At 39.5% G+C, this 16,641-nt stretch overlaps 1 protein-coding gene across 3 annotated transcripts in view; it reads right to left on the reverse strand.

Annotated features, from left to right (window-relative positions):
- Positions 1-1,858: 1,858 nt before the first annotated feature.
- The window catches only part of znf385a (zinc finger protein 385A), a 116,285-nt gene continuing 101,502 nt past the window's right edge, over positions 1,859-16,641 (reverse strand). For all 3 annotated transcript variants that reach the window (XM_080764782.1, XM_080764781.1, XM_080764783.1), the window contains 3 exons: positions 4,307-4,491; positions 3,420-3,512; positions 1,859-2,965 (listed from right to left, as the gene is read on the reverse strand). In XM_080764782.1, coding sequence (XP_080620908.1) covers positions 2,690-2,965; positions 3,420-3,512; positions 4,307-4,491 — 554 coding nt within the window. In that variant the 3' untranslated portion in view covers positions 1,859-2,689. The remainder of the gene's footprint in view (positions 2,966-3,419; positions 3,513-4,306; positions 4,492-16,641) is intronic.

Raw genomic sequence — 16,641 nt, forward strand, 5'->3', positions numbered from 1 at the left:
CACAACCCACAACAAATCACTCTGCTAAAAAAAATTGCTCATTGCATTGCAATATGCAGACAAAGGTAAGACATTAGAGCTCATTGCTTCTCAGTGAAAGGGCACAGTGTAAATCTCGATAGACTCTATGCACACAGAATAACTCTTCCTACTTCCGGGCCCCTTCCCTACTTCCTTCACAGGTGTTACCGATGATACTAATTAAGGCTCTGTTCCATTTAGTTTGCGGTGGTTCAAAAACACGATCCCTTCCATAACTCTGAGAGTGTACAAATAATACAAAATGAAGGGTCCATTTGTTTCCATTTGTACACACAGAGTTACACACGTGTACAGGGCCATTTGGAACCCACTCAAGGACACTTTGAAGCCCACTGGTGTAGCAGAGTGTTTCTCCGGCAAGACAACATGCACAATAGCAGCACCCTGACTCTGTTTGACCGGAATGGAACGGAGCCTTCAGTATAATCGGTAACACCTGTAAAGGAAGTAGGGAAGGGGCCCCGGAAGTAGGAAGAGTTATTCTGTGTGCCTGGAGCCTATTAGCAGAGGGTCAGTTTGAAGGTGTTCAGCAGGGAAGTCACATCAATGCTCAGCCACCATGGTGGCTCCCCGCGCTCACTAATGTCTGTGAGTCAGTCTGTCTTGTGTGATATATTGTGCATGGATGTCACAGTCTATCTAGTCAACGCTTCACACTGGCGGCCTTCCAATCCCTCTGGCCCATTTCTCTTCTCCCTTGTCAAATACAGTCAGCGACACTTTCTCTGCCTAGAAAAATACGAGTTTTTGTTACTTTTGTTGCACACAGCCGTGCGCACCTCTTTCATGGCGTGCATACAGTATGCTATGTTTGTTCTTTCATAATCTCTTGTGTGCTATGAAGGTGAAATAATGACCCAAACAACACATACTAAACAGAGACGCTATAAACAGTCACTGGAAAAAAAATAAAGAAAAACAAAGAAGTGCGTTTCATGGCTTTCGGTTGTAGGAAATGACGTGGATGCCACTCTAACTCAGCATCGTTCCTCCATGTCTTCATGGCTGCCTTTCAACGGCCTGCAGTGTTGTTAGTCAACGTTACTGTTGCCAATGTCAATGTGCTAGCCCCCCAACCCCCCCCCCCCCCCCCCCCCCCCCACTCCTGCGCATTAACAGTTCATTTGAACCCTTTGGGTGGTGGGAGGGATCATAGGAGGAAGGTCGGGGGCAGAAGGTCGATCCAGCGATGCAGAAGCCTGACCCTCCGGCGGCGTTCGGTGGTGCGAGGCCCGTTGCAGAGAGTACAAGGCGGGCGATCGATATGGCGGAACACAGGTTTACGCCGTTGGTACAGCGTATATGAACGATGATGAGCACAGTGCAGTGGTGGTGTGAGGATGATATACTATGACCTCGCTCTGTGAATACCGCTATGCCACTCTGATCCGATCACAAAGGCTTCTCCCGTGGCGTCTATGAGCAATGCTCTACTATTATACTCTGATGTCCTTTTGCTACCGTTGAGTGTGTCTGTCTGTTCAGCAGAAAAAATATAAAGCAACTCTAAGAGAAATATGGGTTCATTCCTTTGGGTTCAAACTCTGGTCGTGTAGCACATAATGCTACGGCACAGACAGTACAGAATGTACTCCCCCCCCCCCCCCCCCCCCCTACTCTGACTGTTATGGAGGTTGACGGAAGCGTCCTCCCCCTCCAGCCATATTTCTTGGCATAGTCTATTTTGAAACACAAATTTGTCTGGACCTGTGTGCGTCGTTCTGCATGCTGCCTGGGGTCAGTTTGACCGCACTGACCCATGCTAGCCCCCCCCCCCCCCCCCCCCTCCCCCTGCTCCCTTGAATTGATAGCCAAATCCCTGCTGCAGTCACCTTTCTGACCCCACACCACCCCACCATGCATCTGGGGAGGACCCTGCCCGCCACCTAAAAACATGTTGCATCTAGTGAGAGTGTCATAAATTGAGAAAAGGGCTTGGCTTCGCCGCTGGCTTGGCCTCTCGGCTGCGGAGAAACATGTACAGTGAAGTACAGCGTAGGCCACCGTAGCTACGGTATACGGGGGCGCGCACACATTGATTATAGCAAAGACCGATGGAAGCAGCTATCCTACTGACATAACACTACAGTCTCGCTGTTTAGAGGTGCATAGGGGTGAGAAGAAGAACACATCGAACCACCTCGGCCCAGCATGATCATTTAACACTAGGCATGCTTCAACGTTTTCTTTGCAAAGATCCACGTGTTACGTCTGCTTGTTCTATTGAGGCGGCCGTGGCAGGCCACCGTGGAAGAGAGGGGAAGGGTAGGGGGGGGGGGGGGGGGAGGGGAGAGATGTACAAGGGAGTCCAATGCATAATGAATACCTCTCCTCTGTTCGTCCAGTCAGTCTATCATCACCGAGGAGTCTTTGAAATGAAGGGAGAGTTTTCCTGGTAAAGTGGAAAAAGAAGAACATATGTCCCTTCTCCTTTTTTCCCCCCAGTGTTCGCTTCCCTCGCTTTTTCCTCTCACCTAGATATTTTAATGTTTGGATGTTTTTTGTAGTTTTTTTTGTAGTTTTTTCTCGCTCCTGTCAATTGCCGTTGATTATGTTTATTTCTTCACAGTGTGCTTTTTTTAGTTTTATGGTTTTTTTGGAGTGGCTGTTCCTGACTGGTCCGAGGGGTGAACCGGGGGTTGTGGTGTCAGTAAGGGGAGAAGAGGATGGGGCCGTGGGCCGTGCGGATGGGCCCGGGGGCGGGTCTGAGGATGTGGCTGAGGGGCGGGCCCTGCAGTAGATGGTGGTGTGGATGCTGGTGGTGTGCATGGTGGTGGAGGGGGGCCGCCGCCGCTGCCGCGCGGAGCTGGGCCAGCTGGTTGTTGGAGGCTGCGGCCGCCATGGCCGCCGCGACGGCCAGGGGACTGGGCAGGAGCCCCGCCCCCAGGGCTTTGCTCAGATCCTTAGAGAAGGTCAAAGAAGACTAGAAGGATGAAGAAGAAGAAGAAAAGAGGGCGGGAGATGGGGGAGAGGAGCAGAGACAGAGTTGGATAGGTGTGTGTGAGGGAAGGGGGGGGGAAAGGAGAGACCAGGATAAAACTATTAGTTCCAGACGGTTAACATATGGACGGGAGACATAGAAACTCTAAATTGTCTCCATGCATGACTCTTTTGATCTGTCATAGTGCAGAGCTTCTCAATTCAATCAAGAAACATTTCCAGGAAGGGGAGGCGGCCGAAAAAACCAGAGTGGGCCGGCTCGAGAGCTTTGGTATAGTAGGGATTTAATCAACAATGATGAACCACTGACTGAAAGGTTTTTATGTCCTAGTTCAATAATGTGTGTCTGATTAGCTGTTCCATCTCGGGTTGCTACACTGTGTCAGAGGAGCCGAGCCCCCTGGGGTTCAAGGGTGAGAGGTAAAAACCAAGGTTACCGTTAGGTCAGCTCCCCTGTGCTTCTTGTGTCGGCTGAGGAGGGGGTTGGGCTTTCCTGCCACGCCGTCCCGGTGCCTTCGACTCGATATGTGCTGCACGGAGGAGACAGACAGGGGGCAGTGTTATGCTGCAATCTATCATAATGCATGACCAGCTCAGCTCTCTTCACCACATGAAGCCTAGTAATGTCCCCGTTAATCCGGGAGAAACATTCAGCAAAAATAGCAGATCTATAAGCTCACAAAGTGTCTATTTTTGGCAAAGACATTTGGCATAGAGGGGAAAAGGTAGTAACTACTAACTATGCAAAGAATTAAAAAAAAAAACAATTCAATGAGGTAATTTGTTTATCCCCCCAAATTATGAAGGCTGATTTGATCTTTGAGACAAATAGACACATGCATGCTGCTTAGATAGTTGACTTTCTGGACTGTACACAATACAATCCTGAGTGTTTATTTATCCATTTGTTACTCCGTACCCTCTCAGAGTTAAATCAACTGAGTACAGTGAGTTTACAGTGTATTGCAATTTGCTGTTCAAATAGAATGCGATGTTACTACTATGGTAACAAGATAATGTTGTTTCATTAAGTACCTAAATGATATCAAGGATTCCACAGTGATGTCACCGTTATGCTATGCAACACGGAAGTAACACAACGTTTCACCGCTGAAAATCCTGGTGACGCCTGGTTATAGAGTCGTGAAAACGTGGCATTCCCTTCTTGCGTACCAGTGGGACATGTCCTGTGTACCAGCACCGGTAGGCTACACGTACCAGTGGTTGGGAACCTCTGGCGTATACAGTATACACACTTTTTGAAGCATTTACTTAAGATTAGATTTACAGTTTCCTTCAGCCTTTTCTGGCAAAATGTGCACACCTGTTTGAGCTGCAGTTCGGAGTTGACCCGCACGTTGCAGATCTCACAGTGGAAGGTGCGTTCCTGAGTGTTGGGGTCCACCGGCCCCCCTGTCTGTTCACCGATGGGTTTGGGGCCCAGGCGCGGGTATGCCTTGATGGGGCCCAGCCCGCTTCGTGCCTCCAGGATGGTTTTGTGTTTGGTACCTGGACAACACACACGCGCACATATTCAGAGAAAGCATGGGACAAATGTTCAGAGAAAACATATTCCAGGAAGTGAATGTGATATTGTTTATTTATGCTTTTGGTGTCTTCTAATCCCGTAAGGGATGTCTTATGACAAGACACAAAAATAAAACCTCATTAATTCATTAACACGCACGCCACGGGCGCACACACGCACACACCTCATCATTTTTATGGACTCCGATTTAATGACATAATTAGGAGCTAACCAACTATAATGAAACAATCTATTTGAAGAATGTATTTAAGATGCATCACTATTCGTGCTATCTGCCATATGAGTCATGGTGCCTCCGTCTGCCAGCTCTCAAATAAATGAAATGAGACTGGACAGCGTCACTCTCTGAAGCTCAAAGCGCTGATGGAGAGACAGACGGACGGACGGTGACAATGACAAACATCAGGATATGAAAGAGTAGACTGTGTATCAGTGGCACGAGTCTTGCTCTATAAACGAACACATGTGCGACAATGTCATTACAGTGGGATAACAGTGCAATGTGCACCCTTCGCCACTAGAGGGACACAGCCAGCCAGGCGAGTTGAGGGAGGGAGGAGAGGCTTTCGGTTACAAAGTGGGACCAAGTTGGAGTTAGAATGGTTGACGTTGGCTGGAGATGAGAGAGATGAGCCACAGCTCATCTTCACTGCTAATGTTGTGACAACTGATTGGGAATCAGTGGGGTTGGGGAGGGTGTAGTTATTGAGGTCATAGAATCCTTCTGTCTCACTCTCGCACGCACGCACAGTCACGCATGCACGCACGCACATTAATATCAATGACTCAGCGTTTGACCCCGGAGTGTCAAATGAAGCACTTTGGTGGCATTGATAATAATAACGCCAGTAAAAGTTTTTATTTATGCACCACTTTTCTTAACGGCATTAAAAAGAGCTTAGACAATGGGATTAGAATGTCTTGTGGGTTTCTTTTTACGTCCCACAAAAATTATACAAATCCATCATCATGTAATTCCAATATAATCACTTACCCCAACAGATTTAAAGATGTACAGTGATTAAAACACAATAAATCCAGGAATAAGAATGTAGGCTAAATTAATTAACAACTCGATTATGTGTGGTCAGCCCATCTAAGCAGCATCATTGATAAAGGCAATGCAATGGGGTGACTCACTAAAAGTCTATCGATGTTTTACAGTCTTTCCCGATGGTAATGGTTTTGGTAAAGTATGCGTTTGGCCTTATATTATATCCTTATATATTTTGGATTCAGGCCCTCAGAATATTGCACAAGCTCAGCTCACTTAGATCTTGTTTTTTCTGCAGTATATACAACCACACCGCAAAGTCTGGTGTGTTAATTTAGCCACTTAACCCATTAAGACCTGAGACTGATTCCACAATGCCTTCCCTTCTCAAACACGTTCCTGACAACAACCCCCAAATGTATACTTGTGGACCCCCATCTGAAAAGGTTGTGTGCCAGGGACCCCCCGAAGAGAAGAGTTGTGTAAAATAATAATAATAATAATAATAATAAAAAACACTCCAGATTTGACGGTGTAAAAATCATTGTAGTGTTCTTTTCACCACTCTTAAGCATACCAATAACCTGCCAAAATAGCTTTCCGCTAAGTAATTACATGTTTTGTTTTTGGTTGAAAAATTCCAGTCATCATGACTTGCACACACTCACACACAGACACACACACACACGTACACAGAAGCACGCACGCAAGCAAGCATGCACGCACGCACCCACATGGCCATGTCTCCCACCCCCAAAGCCGAGGTGGTCCAGTTAGTTTCATGTTGGCTGTGAGATGGGGCCTCTCTCAGATCCCTGGGCTTTGTGTACAGTAAAGGGTACTAACAGGGAGAGAGAATGGGGGAGAGGGGTGAGGCAGTATTAGGGGGAGGGGGCTTGGGGGGCGGGGGTGTCTGACTGCTGGGAGGGAAGAGGCTGGAATGACTGATTTAACTCGTGGCCAAAAATGTGAACTTGGGGTATTTGTATCTGCCTTTGTTCTATTTTGGGCTGACGGCGAGGCCCCTGTGGATTATTTTCTCTTTTTTTCGTTTCTGTCTTTTGTGAGACGGAGTTTGACTCATGGGTGTACACTAAAGCGCCACACAAACAGACAAGACGGCTTTCAAAACATGAAAATAGACAATAGGTATAGCACGGAAACACGTTGTGTAAATGTTGAGATAACACTGACTGAATACACATTATCATTCTTCTCTGTTTTCCGGCTTTGAGTTTTTTTATCTTAAATGTTCGTTTCGCGCTGCGCTGCATACACTGTGCATGTTTTGACGTCTGCCTAGCATGTGTCTTTATTTTTGGATCCATGGTTACATGCACCATTTTGTATTTTTTTTTTTTTAGAATGAGAGAGAGAGAAAGATTACTTCCAGATTGTTCTACCCACAGAGTTGATTTGAACTGTTAATCTTCCCCACGGGGCTGAGGAACAGGGCGAGTGGGCTGACACACGGCGCATGTCACCGGGTCATGTTTGTTTTTAATCTGTTCTGCGCTGATCTCTTTTTATAGTTACACACTGTGTGCATGTTCTGAACATCATGTATGGATCTGTGCGCTGGTACGCACATGTGTGCAGCCTAATCTAGTGCAAGATTGCAGCTGTAAAACTATGTTACTGCACAACTATAAACTCGTCATTCCATTCTCTCTCTCTCTGTGTGTGTGTGTGTGTGTGTGTGTGTGTGTGTGTGTGTGTGTGTGTGTGTCCGTGCGTGCGTGCGTGGTGTGCCTGCGTGAGGCAGAGGTTCTCCAGGGTACTATAAAGAACCCTGCCAGCGGTTACATCAACCATAATGATCTCAGTGATTGCAGTTTTATTGATTGACATTTAATTCTACATTAAGTAGGATCTGCTTTCATGCCTTTCAGTACTGGCTGCTCCAAGAGGCAATGTACTCAACAGTAGTATGATATGGTGTCTGTTCGGTACCTTTTTTGGCCACTGGTGGCGCTAGTGAGCAATTAATGCATAATTTGCATAATTAATTATGCAAATTAGTAATTAAACATTCCTTGAATTCCATAGATATAATTAGCATAATCATAAATCATAAATATCCATAACCAATAAAATATCCATAAATATAATTAGCATATAATAGTTTATAATTAAATAATAATAAAAGTTAATAATAGGTTATTTATAAATCTATAAAATGCATGATGTGGGGTATGTGTGTGTGTGTGTGTGTGTGATTAGCTGATCTCATCTCTCTCTCTCCCTCCTTGTGCCATGCCTCCCGCATACAGAGATGCTGACTCGAAGGTGTGAAAAACAAACAAATGTAAATTTGTTTGTTTGTCACTGGGGTTAAGGTGGGGGGATGGGCTCCCAGTCTTTGTGGATTGCCATGGGCCAGACATGCAAATTAGATAAATGAGGGGTGGGGTGGGGGGATGGGTTCTAACCAGGTGCCAGACATGCAAATTAAATGAAAGCGCGGGGGTAGGGGTGGGGGGATGGGCTCCCCCCTTTGTGGAATGCCAGGTGCCAGACATGCAAATTAGATAAACACAGAGGTGGGGGCTCCACTCTTTGAAGTGAATTGTATGCATAAATTAATCAAGGTAGTATTTAAATTCCTTACATACATTGACAGTGGGTGTGTGATTCCACCTAGTGGTCAATATCTATATAAATATTTACACTGCAATACCATTTATGCCCTGATGTGATCTCAGTCATCTAGGGAAATGTTTTTTCAATCATTGGTCTGGGGACCACCAGTGGTCCTTGAATGTAATTATTGTGTAAGTCAAGGATATCCCCCTAGTGGTCAATTTCTATAAATATATTTACAACTGCAATACCATTTATGCCCTGATGTGATTTCAGTCACCTAGGGAAATGTTTTCAAGCAATGGTCTGTGGGCTACCGATGGTCTTTGAGAGGGTTCAGGTGACCCTCCCCAGCTAAATCATGGAGAGTTGGTAACCAAATAGTCTCCTTATAGATCTTTAACTCTATACTTTTCAAAATGTTGGGATCTTTGAATTTTGTATGCTTCATGTGGTACTAATGTGTTTGGGTTAATGTCTGTCTGGTATTATTTTCGGTGTTTTGTGTTGTCTCTTTGAATTTTTTATGTTTCATGTTGTCCAAATGGGGTTGGGTATTGTATATCTTGTATTATTTTTGGTGTTTTGTGTTGTGTCTTTGAATTTTGCATGCTTCATGTGGTACTAGGTGTTTGGGTTATTGTCTGTCTTGTATTATTTTTGGTGTTTTGTGTTGGGATCTTTGAATTTTTTATGTTTCATGTTGTCCAAACGGGTTGGGTATTGTAAATCTTGTATTATTTTTTGTGTTTTGTGTTGTGTCTTTGAATTTTGCATGCTTCATGTGGTACTAGGTGTTTGGGTTATTGTCTGTCTTGTATTATTTTTGGTGTTTTGTGTTGGGATCTTTGATTTTTTTATGTTTCATGTTGTCCAAATGGGTTGGGTATTGTAAATCTTGTATTATTTTTTGTGTTTTGTGTTGTGTCTTTGAATTTTGCATGCTTCATGTGGTACTAGGTGTTTGGGTTATTGTCTGTCTTGTATTATTTTTGGTGTTTTGTGTTGGGATCTTTGAATTTTTTATGTTTCATGTTGTCCAAATGGGTTGGGTATTGTAAATCTTGTATTATTTTTTGTGTTTTGTGTTGTGTCTTTGAATTTTGCATGCTTCATGTGGTACTAGGTGTTTGGGTTATTGTCTGTCTTGTATTATTTTTGGTGTTTTGTGTTGGGATCTTTGAATTTTTTATGTTTCATGTTGTCCAAATGGGGTTGGGTATTGTAAATCTTGTATTATTTTTTGTGTTTTGTGTTGTGTCTGTGAATTTTGCATGCTTCATGTGGTACTAGGTGTTTGGGTTATTGTCTGTCTTGTATTATTTTTGGTGTTTTGTGTTGGGATCTTTGAATTTTTTATGTTTCATGTTGTCCAAATAGGGTTGGGTATTGTAAATCTTGTATTATTTTTTGTGTTTTGTGTTGTGTCTTTGAATTTTGCATGCTTCATGTGGTACTAGGTGTTTGGGTTATTGTCTGTCTTGTATTATTTTTGGTGTTTTGTGTTGGGATCTTTGAATTTTTTATGTTTCATGTTGTCCAAATGGGGTTGGGTATTGTAAATCTTGTATTATTTTTGTGTTTTGTGTTGGGTCTTTGAATTTTGCATGCTTCATGTGGTACTAGGTGTTTGGGTTATTGTCTGTCTTGTGTTATTTTTGGTGTTTTGTGTTGGGATCTTTGAATTTTTTATGTTTCATGTTGTCCAAATGGGGTTGGGTATTGTAAATCTTGTATTATTTTTGGTGTTTTGGGTTGTGTCTTTGAATTTTGCATGCTTCATGTGGTACTAGGTGTTTGGGTTATTGTCTGTCTTGTATTATTTTTGGTGTTTTGTGTTGGGATCTTTGAATTTTTTATGTTTCATGTTGTCCAAATGGGGTTGGGTATTGTAAATCTTGTATTATTTTTGGTGTTTTGGGTTGTGTCTTTGAATTTTTGCATGCTTCATGTGGTACTAGGTGTTTGGGTTATTGTCTGTCTTGTGTTATTTTTGGTGTTTTGTGTTGGGATCTTTGAATTTTTTATGTTTCATGTTGTCCAAATGGGGTTGGGTATTGTAAATCTTGTATTATTTTTTGTGTTTTGTGTTGTGTCTTTGAATTTTTGCATGCTTCATGTGGTACTAGGTGTTTGGGTTATTGTCTGTCTTGTGTTATTTTTGGTGTTTTGTGTTGGGATCTTTGAATTTTTTATGTTTCATGTTGTCCAAATGGGGTTGGGTATTGTAAATCTTGTATTATTTTTGGTGTTTTGGGTTGTGTCTTTGAATTTTGCATGCTTCATGTGGTACTAGGTGTTTGGGTTATTGTCTGTCTTGTATTATTTTTGGTGTTTTGTGTTGGGATCTTTGAATTTTTTATGTTTCATGTTGTCCAAATGGGGTTGGGTATTGTAAATCTTGTATTATTTTTTGTGTTTTGTGTTGTGTCTTTGAATTTTGCATGCTTCATGTGGTACTAGGTGTTTGGGTTATTGTCTGTCTTGTATTATTTTTGGTGTTTTGTGTTGGGATCTTTGAATTTTTTTTTATGTTTCATGTTGTCCAAATGGGGTGGGGTATTGTAAATCTTGTATTATTTTTTGTGTTTTGTGTTGTGTCTTTGAATTTTGCATGCTTCATGTGGTACTAGGTGTTTGGGTTATTGTCTGTCTTGTATTATTTTTGGTGTTTTGTGTTGGGATCTTTGAATTTTTTATGTTTCATGTTGTCCAAATGGGGTTGGGTATTGTAAATCTTGTATTATTTTTTGTGTTTTGTGTTGTGTCTTTGAATTTTGCATGCTTCATGTGGTACTATGTGTTTGGGTTATTGTCTGTCTTGTATTATTTTTGGTGTTTTGTGTTGGGATCTTTGAATTTTTTATGTTTCATGTTGTCCAAATGGGGTTGGGTATTGTAAATCTTGTATTATTTTTGGTGTTTTGGGTTGTGTCTTTGAATTTTGCATGCTTCATGTGGTACTAGGTGTTTGGGTTATTGTCTGTCTTGTATTATTTTTGGTGTTTTGTGTTGGGATCTTTGAATTTTTTATGTTTCATGTTGTCCAAATGGGGTTGGGTATTGTAAATCTTGTATTATTTTTGGTGTTTTGGGTTGTGTCTTTGAATTTTGCATGCTTCATGTGGTACTAAGTGTTTGGGTTATTGTCTGTCTTGTATTATTTTTGGTGTTTTGTGTTGGGATCTTTGAATTTTGCATGCTTCATGTGGTACTAGGTGTTTGGGTTATTGTCTGTCTTGTATTATTTTTGGTGTTTTGTGTTGGGATCTTTGAATTTTTTATGTTTCATGTTGTCCAAATGGGGTTGGGTATTGTAAATCTTGTATTATTTTTTGTGTTTTGTGTTGTGTCTTTGAATTTTGCATGCTTCATGTGGTACTAGGTGTTTGGGTTATTGTCTGTCTTGTATTATTTTTGGTGTTTTGTGTTGGGATCTTTGAATTTTTTATGTTTCATGTTGTCCAAATGGGGTTGGGTATTGTAAATCTTGTATTATTTTTGGTGTTTTGGGTTGTGTCTTTGAATTTTGCATGCTTCATGTGGTACTAGGTGTTTGGGTTATTGTCTGTCTTGTATTATTTTTGGTGTTTTGTGTTGGGATCTTTGAATTTTTTATGTTTCATGTTGTCCAAATGGGGTTGGGTATTGTAAATCTTGTATTATTTTTTGGTGTTTTGGGTTGTGTCTTTGAATTTTGCATGCTTCATGTGGTACTAGGTGTTTGGGGTTATTGTCTGTCTTGTATTATTTTTGGTGTTTTGTGTTGGGATCTTTGAATTTTTTATGTTTCATGTTGTCCAAATGGGTTGGGTATTGTAAATCTTGTATTATTTTTTGTGTTTTGTGTTGTGTCTTTGAATTTTGCATGCTTCATGTGGTACTAGGTGTTTGGGTTATTGTCTGTCTTGTATTATTTTTGGTGTTTTGTGTTGGGATCTTTGAATTTTTATATGTTTCATGTTGTCCAAATGGGGTTGGGTATTGTAAATCTTGTATTATTTTTTGTGTTTTGTGTTGTGTCTTTGAATTTTGCATGCTTCATGTGGTACTAGGTGTTTGGGTTATTGTCTGTCTTGTATTATTTTTGGTGTTTTGTGTTGGGATCTTTGAATTTTTTATGTTTCATGTTGTCCAAATGGGTTGGGTATTGTAAATCTTGTATTATTTTTTGTGTTTTGTGTTGTGTCTTTGAATTTTGAATGCTTCATGTGGTACTAGGTGTTTGGGTTATTGTCTGTCTTGTATTATTTTTGGTGTTTTGTGTTGGGATCTTTGAATTTTTTTATGTTGCATGTTGTCCAAATGGGGTTGGGTATTGTAAATCTTGTATTATTTTTTGTGTTTTGTGTTGTGTCTTTGAATTTTGCATGCTTCATGTGGTACTAGGTGTTTGGGTTATTGTCTGTCTTGTATTATTTTTGGTGTTTTGTGTTGGGATCTTTGAATTTTTTATGTTTCATGTTGTCCAAATGGGGTTGGGTATTGTAAATCTTGTATTATTTTTTGTGTTTTGTGTTGTGTCTTTGAATTTTGCATGCCTCATGTGGTACTAGGTGTTTGGGTTATTGTCTGTCTTGTATTATTTTTGGTGTTTTGGTGTTGGGATCTTTGAATTTTTTATGTTTCATGTTGTCCAAATGGGGTTGGGTATTGTAAATCTTGTATTATTTTTTGTGTTTTGTGTTGTGTCTTTGAATTTTGCATGCTTCATGTGGTACTAGGTGTTTGGGTTATTGTCTGTCTTGTATTATTTTTTGGTGTTTTGTGTTGGGATCTTTGAATTTTTTATGTTTCATGTTGCCCAAATGGGTGGGGTATTGTAAATCTTGTATTTATTTTTTGTGTTTTGTGTTGTGTCTCTGAATTTTGCATGCTTCATGTGGTACTAGGTGTTTGGGTTATTGTCTGTCTTGTATTATTTTTGGTGTTTTGTGTTGGGATCTTTGAAAAAAATTTTATGTTTCATGTTGTCCAAATGGGGTTGGATATTGTAAATCTTGTATTATTTTTTGTGTTTTGTGTTGTGTCTTTGAATTTTGCATGCTTCATGTGGTACTAGGTGTTTGGGTTATTGTCTGTCTTGTATTATTTTTGGTGTTTTGTGTTGGGATCTTTGAAATTTTTATGTTTCATGTTGTCCAAATGGGTTGGGTATTGTAAATCTTGTATTATTTTTTGTGTTTTGTGTTGTGTCTTTGAATTTTGCATGCTTCATGTGGTACTAGGTGTTTGGGTTATTGTCTGTCTTGTATTATTTTGTGTGTTTTGTGTTGGGATCTTTGAATTTTTTATGTTTCATGTTGTCCAAATGGGGTGGGGTATTGTAAATCTTGTATTATTTTTTGTGTTTTGTGTTGTGTCTTTGAATTTTGCATGCTTCATGTGGTACTAGGTGGTTGGGTTATTGTCTGTCTTGTATTATTTTTGGTGTTTTGTGTTGTGACTTTGAATTTTTTATGTTTCATGTTGTCCTAAGGTGTATGGTTTATTGTCTGTCTTGTATTATTTTTGGTGTTTTGTGCTGTGTCTTTGAATTTTGTATGCTTCATGTGGTACTAATGTGTTTGGGTTATTGTCTGTCTTGTATTATTTTTGGTGTTTTGTGTTGTGACTTTGAATTTTTTATGTTTCATGTTGTCCTAATGGGGTTGGGTATTGTATATCTTGTATTATTTTTGTGTTTTGTGTTGTGTCTTTGAATTATGCATGCTTCAGGTGGTACTAATGTGTTTGGGTTATTGTCTGTCTTGTATTATTTTCGGGGTTTTGTGTTGTGTCTTTGAATTTTTTATGTTTCATGTTGTCCTAATGGGGTTGGGTATTGTATATCTTGTATTATTTTTTGTGTTTTGGGTTGTGTCTTTGAATTTTGCATGCTTCATGTGGTACTAATTCAAAATATTATATTATTACAAACAGGCGGCCTGTTGTAATAATATAATATTTTGAATTAGTACCACATGAAGCATGCAAAATTCAAAGTCACAACACAAAACACCAAAAATAATACAAGACAGACAATAACCCAAACACATTAGTACCACATGAAGCATACAAAATTCAAAGACACAGCACAAAACACCAAAAATAATACAAGACAGACAATAAACCATACACCTTAGGACAACATGAAACATAAAAAATTCAAAGTCACAACACAAAACACCAAAAATAATACAAGACAGACAATAACCCAACCACCTAGTACCACATGAAGCATGCAAAATTCAAAGACACAACACAAAACACAAAAAATAATACAAGATTTACAATACCCCACCCCATTTGGACAACATGAAACATAAAAAATTCAAAGATCCCAACACAAAACACACAAAATAATACAAGACAGACAATAACCCAAACACCTAGTACCACATGAAGCATGCAAAATTCAAAGACACAACACAAAACACAAAAAATAATACAAGATTTACAATACCCAACCCATTTGGACAACATGAAACATAAAAATTTCAAAGATCCCAACACAAAACACCAAAAATAATACAAGACAGACAATAACCCAAACACCTAGTACCACATGAAGCATGCAAAATTCAAAGACACAACACAAAACACAAAAAATAATACAAGATTTACAATATCCAACCCCATTTGGACAACATGAAACATAAAATTTTTTTCAAAGATCCCAACACAAAACACCAAAAATAATACAAGACAGACAATAACCCAAACACCTAGTACCACATGAAGCATGCAAAATTCAGAGACACAACACAAAACACAAAAAATAAATACAAGATTTACAATACCCCACCCATTTGGGCAACATGAAACATAAAAAATTCAAAGATCCCAACACAAAACACCAAAAAATAATACAAGACAGACAATAACCCAAACACCTAGTACCACATGAAGCATGCAAAATTCAAAGACACAACACAAAACACAAAAAATAATACAAGATTTACAATACCCAACCCCATTTGGACAACATGAAACATAAAAAATTCAAAGATCCCAACACCAAAACACCAAAAATAATACAAGACAGACAATAACCCAAACACCTAGTACCACATGAGGCATGCAAAATTCAAAGACACAACACAAAACACAAAAAATAATACAAGATTTACAATACCCAACCCCATTTGGACAACATGAAACATAAAAAATTCAAAGATCCCAACACAAAACACCAAAAATAATACAAGACAGACAATAACCCAAACACCTAGTACCACATGAAGCATGCAAAATTCAAAGACACAACACAAAACACAAAAAATAATACAAGATTTACAATACCCAACCCCATTTGGACAACATGCAACATAAAAAAATTCAAAGATCCCAACACAAAACACCAAAAATAATACAAGACAGACAATAACCCAAACACCTAGTACCACATGAAGCATTCAAAATTCAAAGACACAACACAAAACACAAAAAATAATACAAGATTTACAATACCCAACCCATTTGGACAACATGAAACATAAAAAATTCAAAGATCCCAACACAAAACACCAAAAATAATACAAGACAGACAATAACCCAAACACCTAGTACCACATGAAGCATGCAAAATTCAAAGACACAACACAAAACACAAAAAATAATACAAGATTTACAATACCCAACCCCATTTGGACAACATGAAACATATAAAAATTCAAAGATCCCAACACAAAACACCAAAAATAATACAAGACAGACAATAACCCAAACACCTAGTACCACATGAAGCATGCAAAATTCAAAGACACAACACAAAACACAAAAAATAATACAAGATTTACAATACCCAACCCATTTGGACAACATGAAACATAAAAAATTCAAAGATCCCAACACAAAACACCAAAAATAATACAAGACAGACAATAACCCCAAACACCTAGTACCACATGAAGCATGCAAAATTCAAAGACACAACCCAAAACACCAAAAAATAATACAAGATTTACAATACCCAACCCCATTTGGACAACATGAAACATAAAAAATTCAAAGATCCCAACACAAAACACCAAAAATAATACAAGACAGACAATAACCCAAACACCTAGTACCACATGAAGCATGCAAAATTCAAAGACACAACCCAAAACACCAAAAATAATACAAGATTTACAATACCCAACCCCATTTGGACAACATGAAACATAAAAAATTCAAAGATCCCAACACAAAACACCAAAAATAATACAAGACAGACAATAACCCAAACACCTAGTACCACATGAAGCATGCAAAATTCAAAGACACAACACAAAACACAAAAAATAATACAAGATTTACAATACCCAACCCCATTTGGACAACATGAAACATAAAAAATTCAAAGATCCCAACACAAAACACCAAAAATAATACAAGACAGACAATAACCCAAACACCTAGTACCACATGAAGCATGCAAAATTCAAAGATCCCAACACAAAACACCAAAAATAATACAAGACAGACAATAACCCAAACACTTAGTACCACATGAAGCATGCAAAATTCAAAGACACAACCCAAAACACCAAAAATAATACAAGATTTA

This window comes from Protomyctophum bolini, assembly GCF_963924005.1.
Source record: "Protomyctophum bolini genome assembly, chromosome: 5".
Lineage (NCBI taxonomy): Eukaryota > Metazoa > Chordata > Actinopteri > Myctophiformes > Myctophidae > Protomyctophum > Protomyctophum bolini.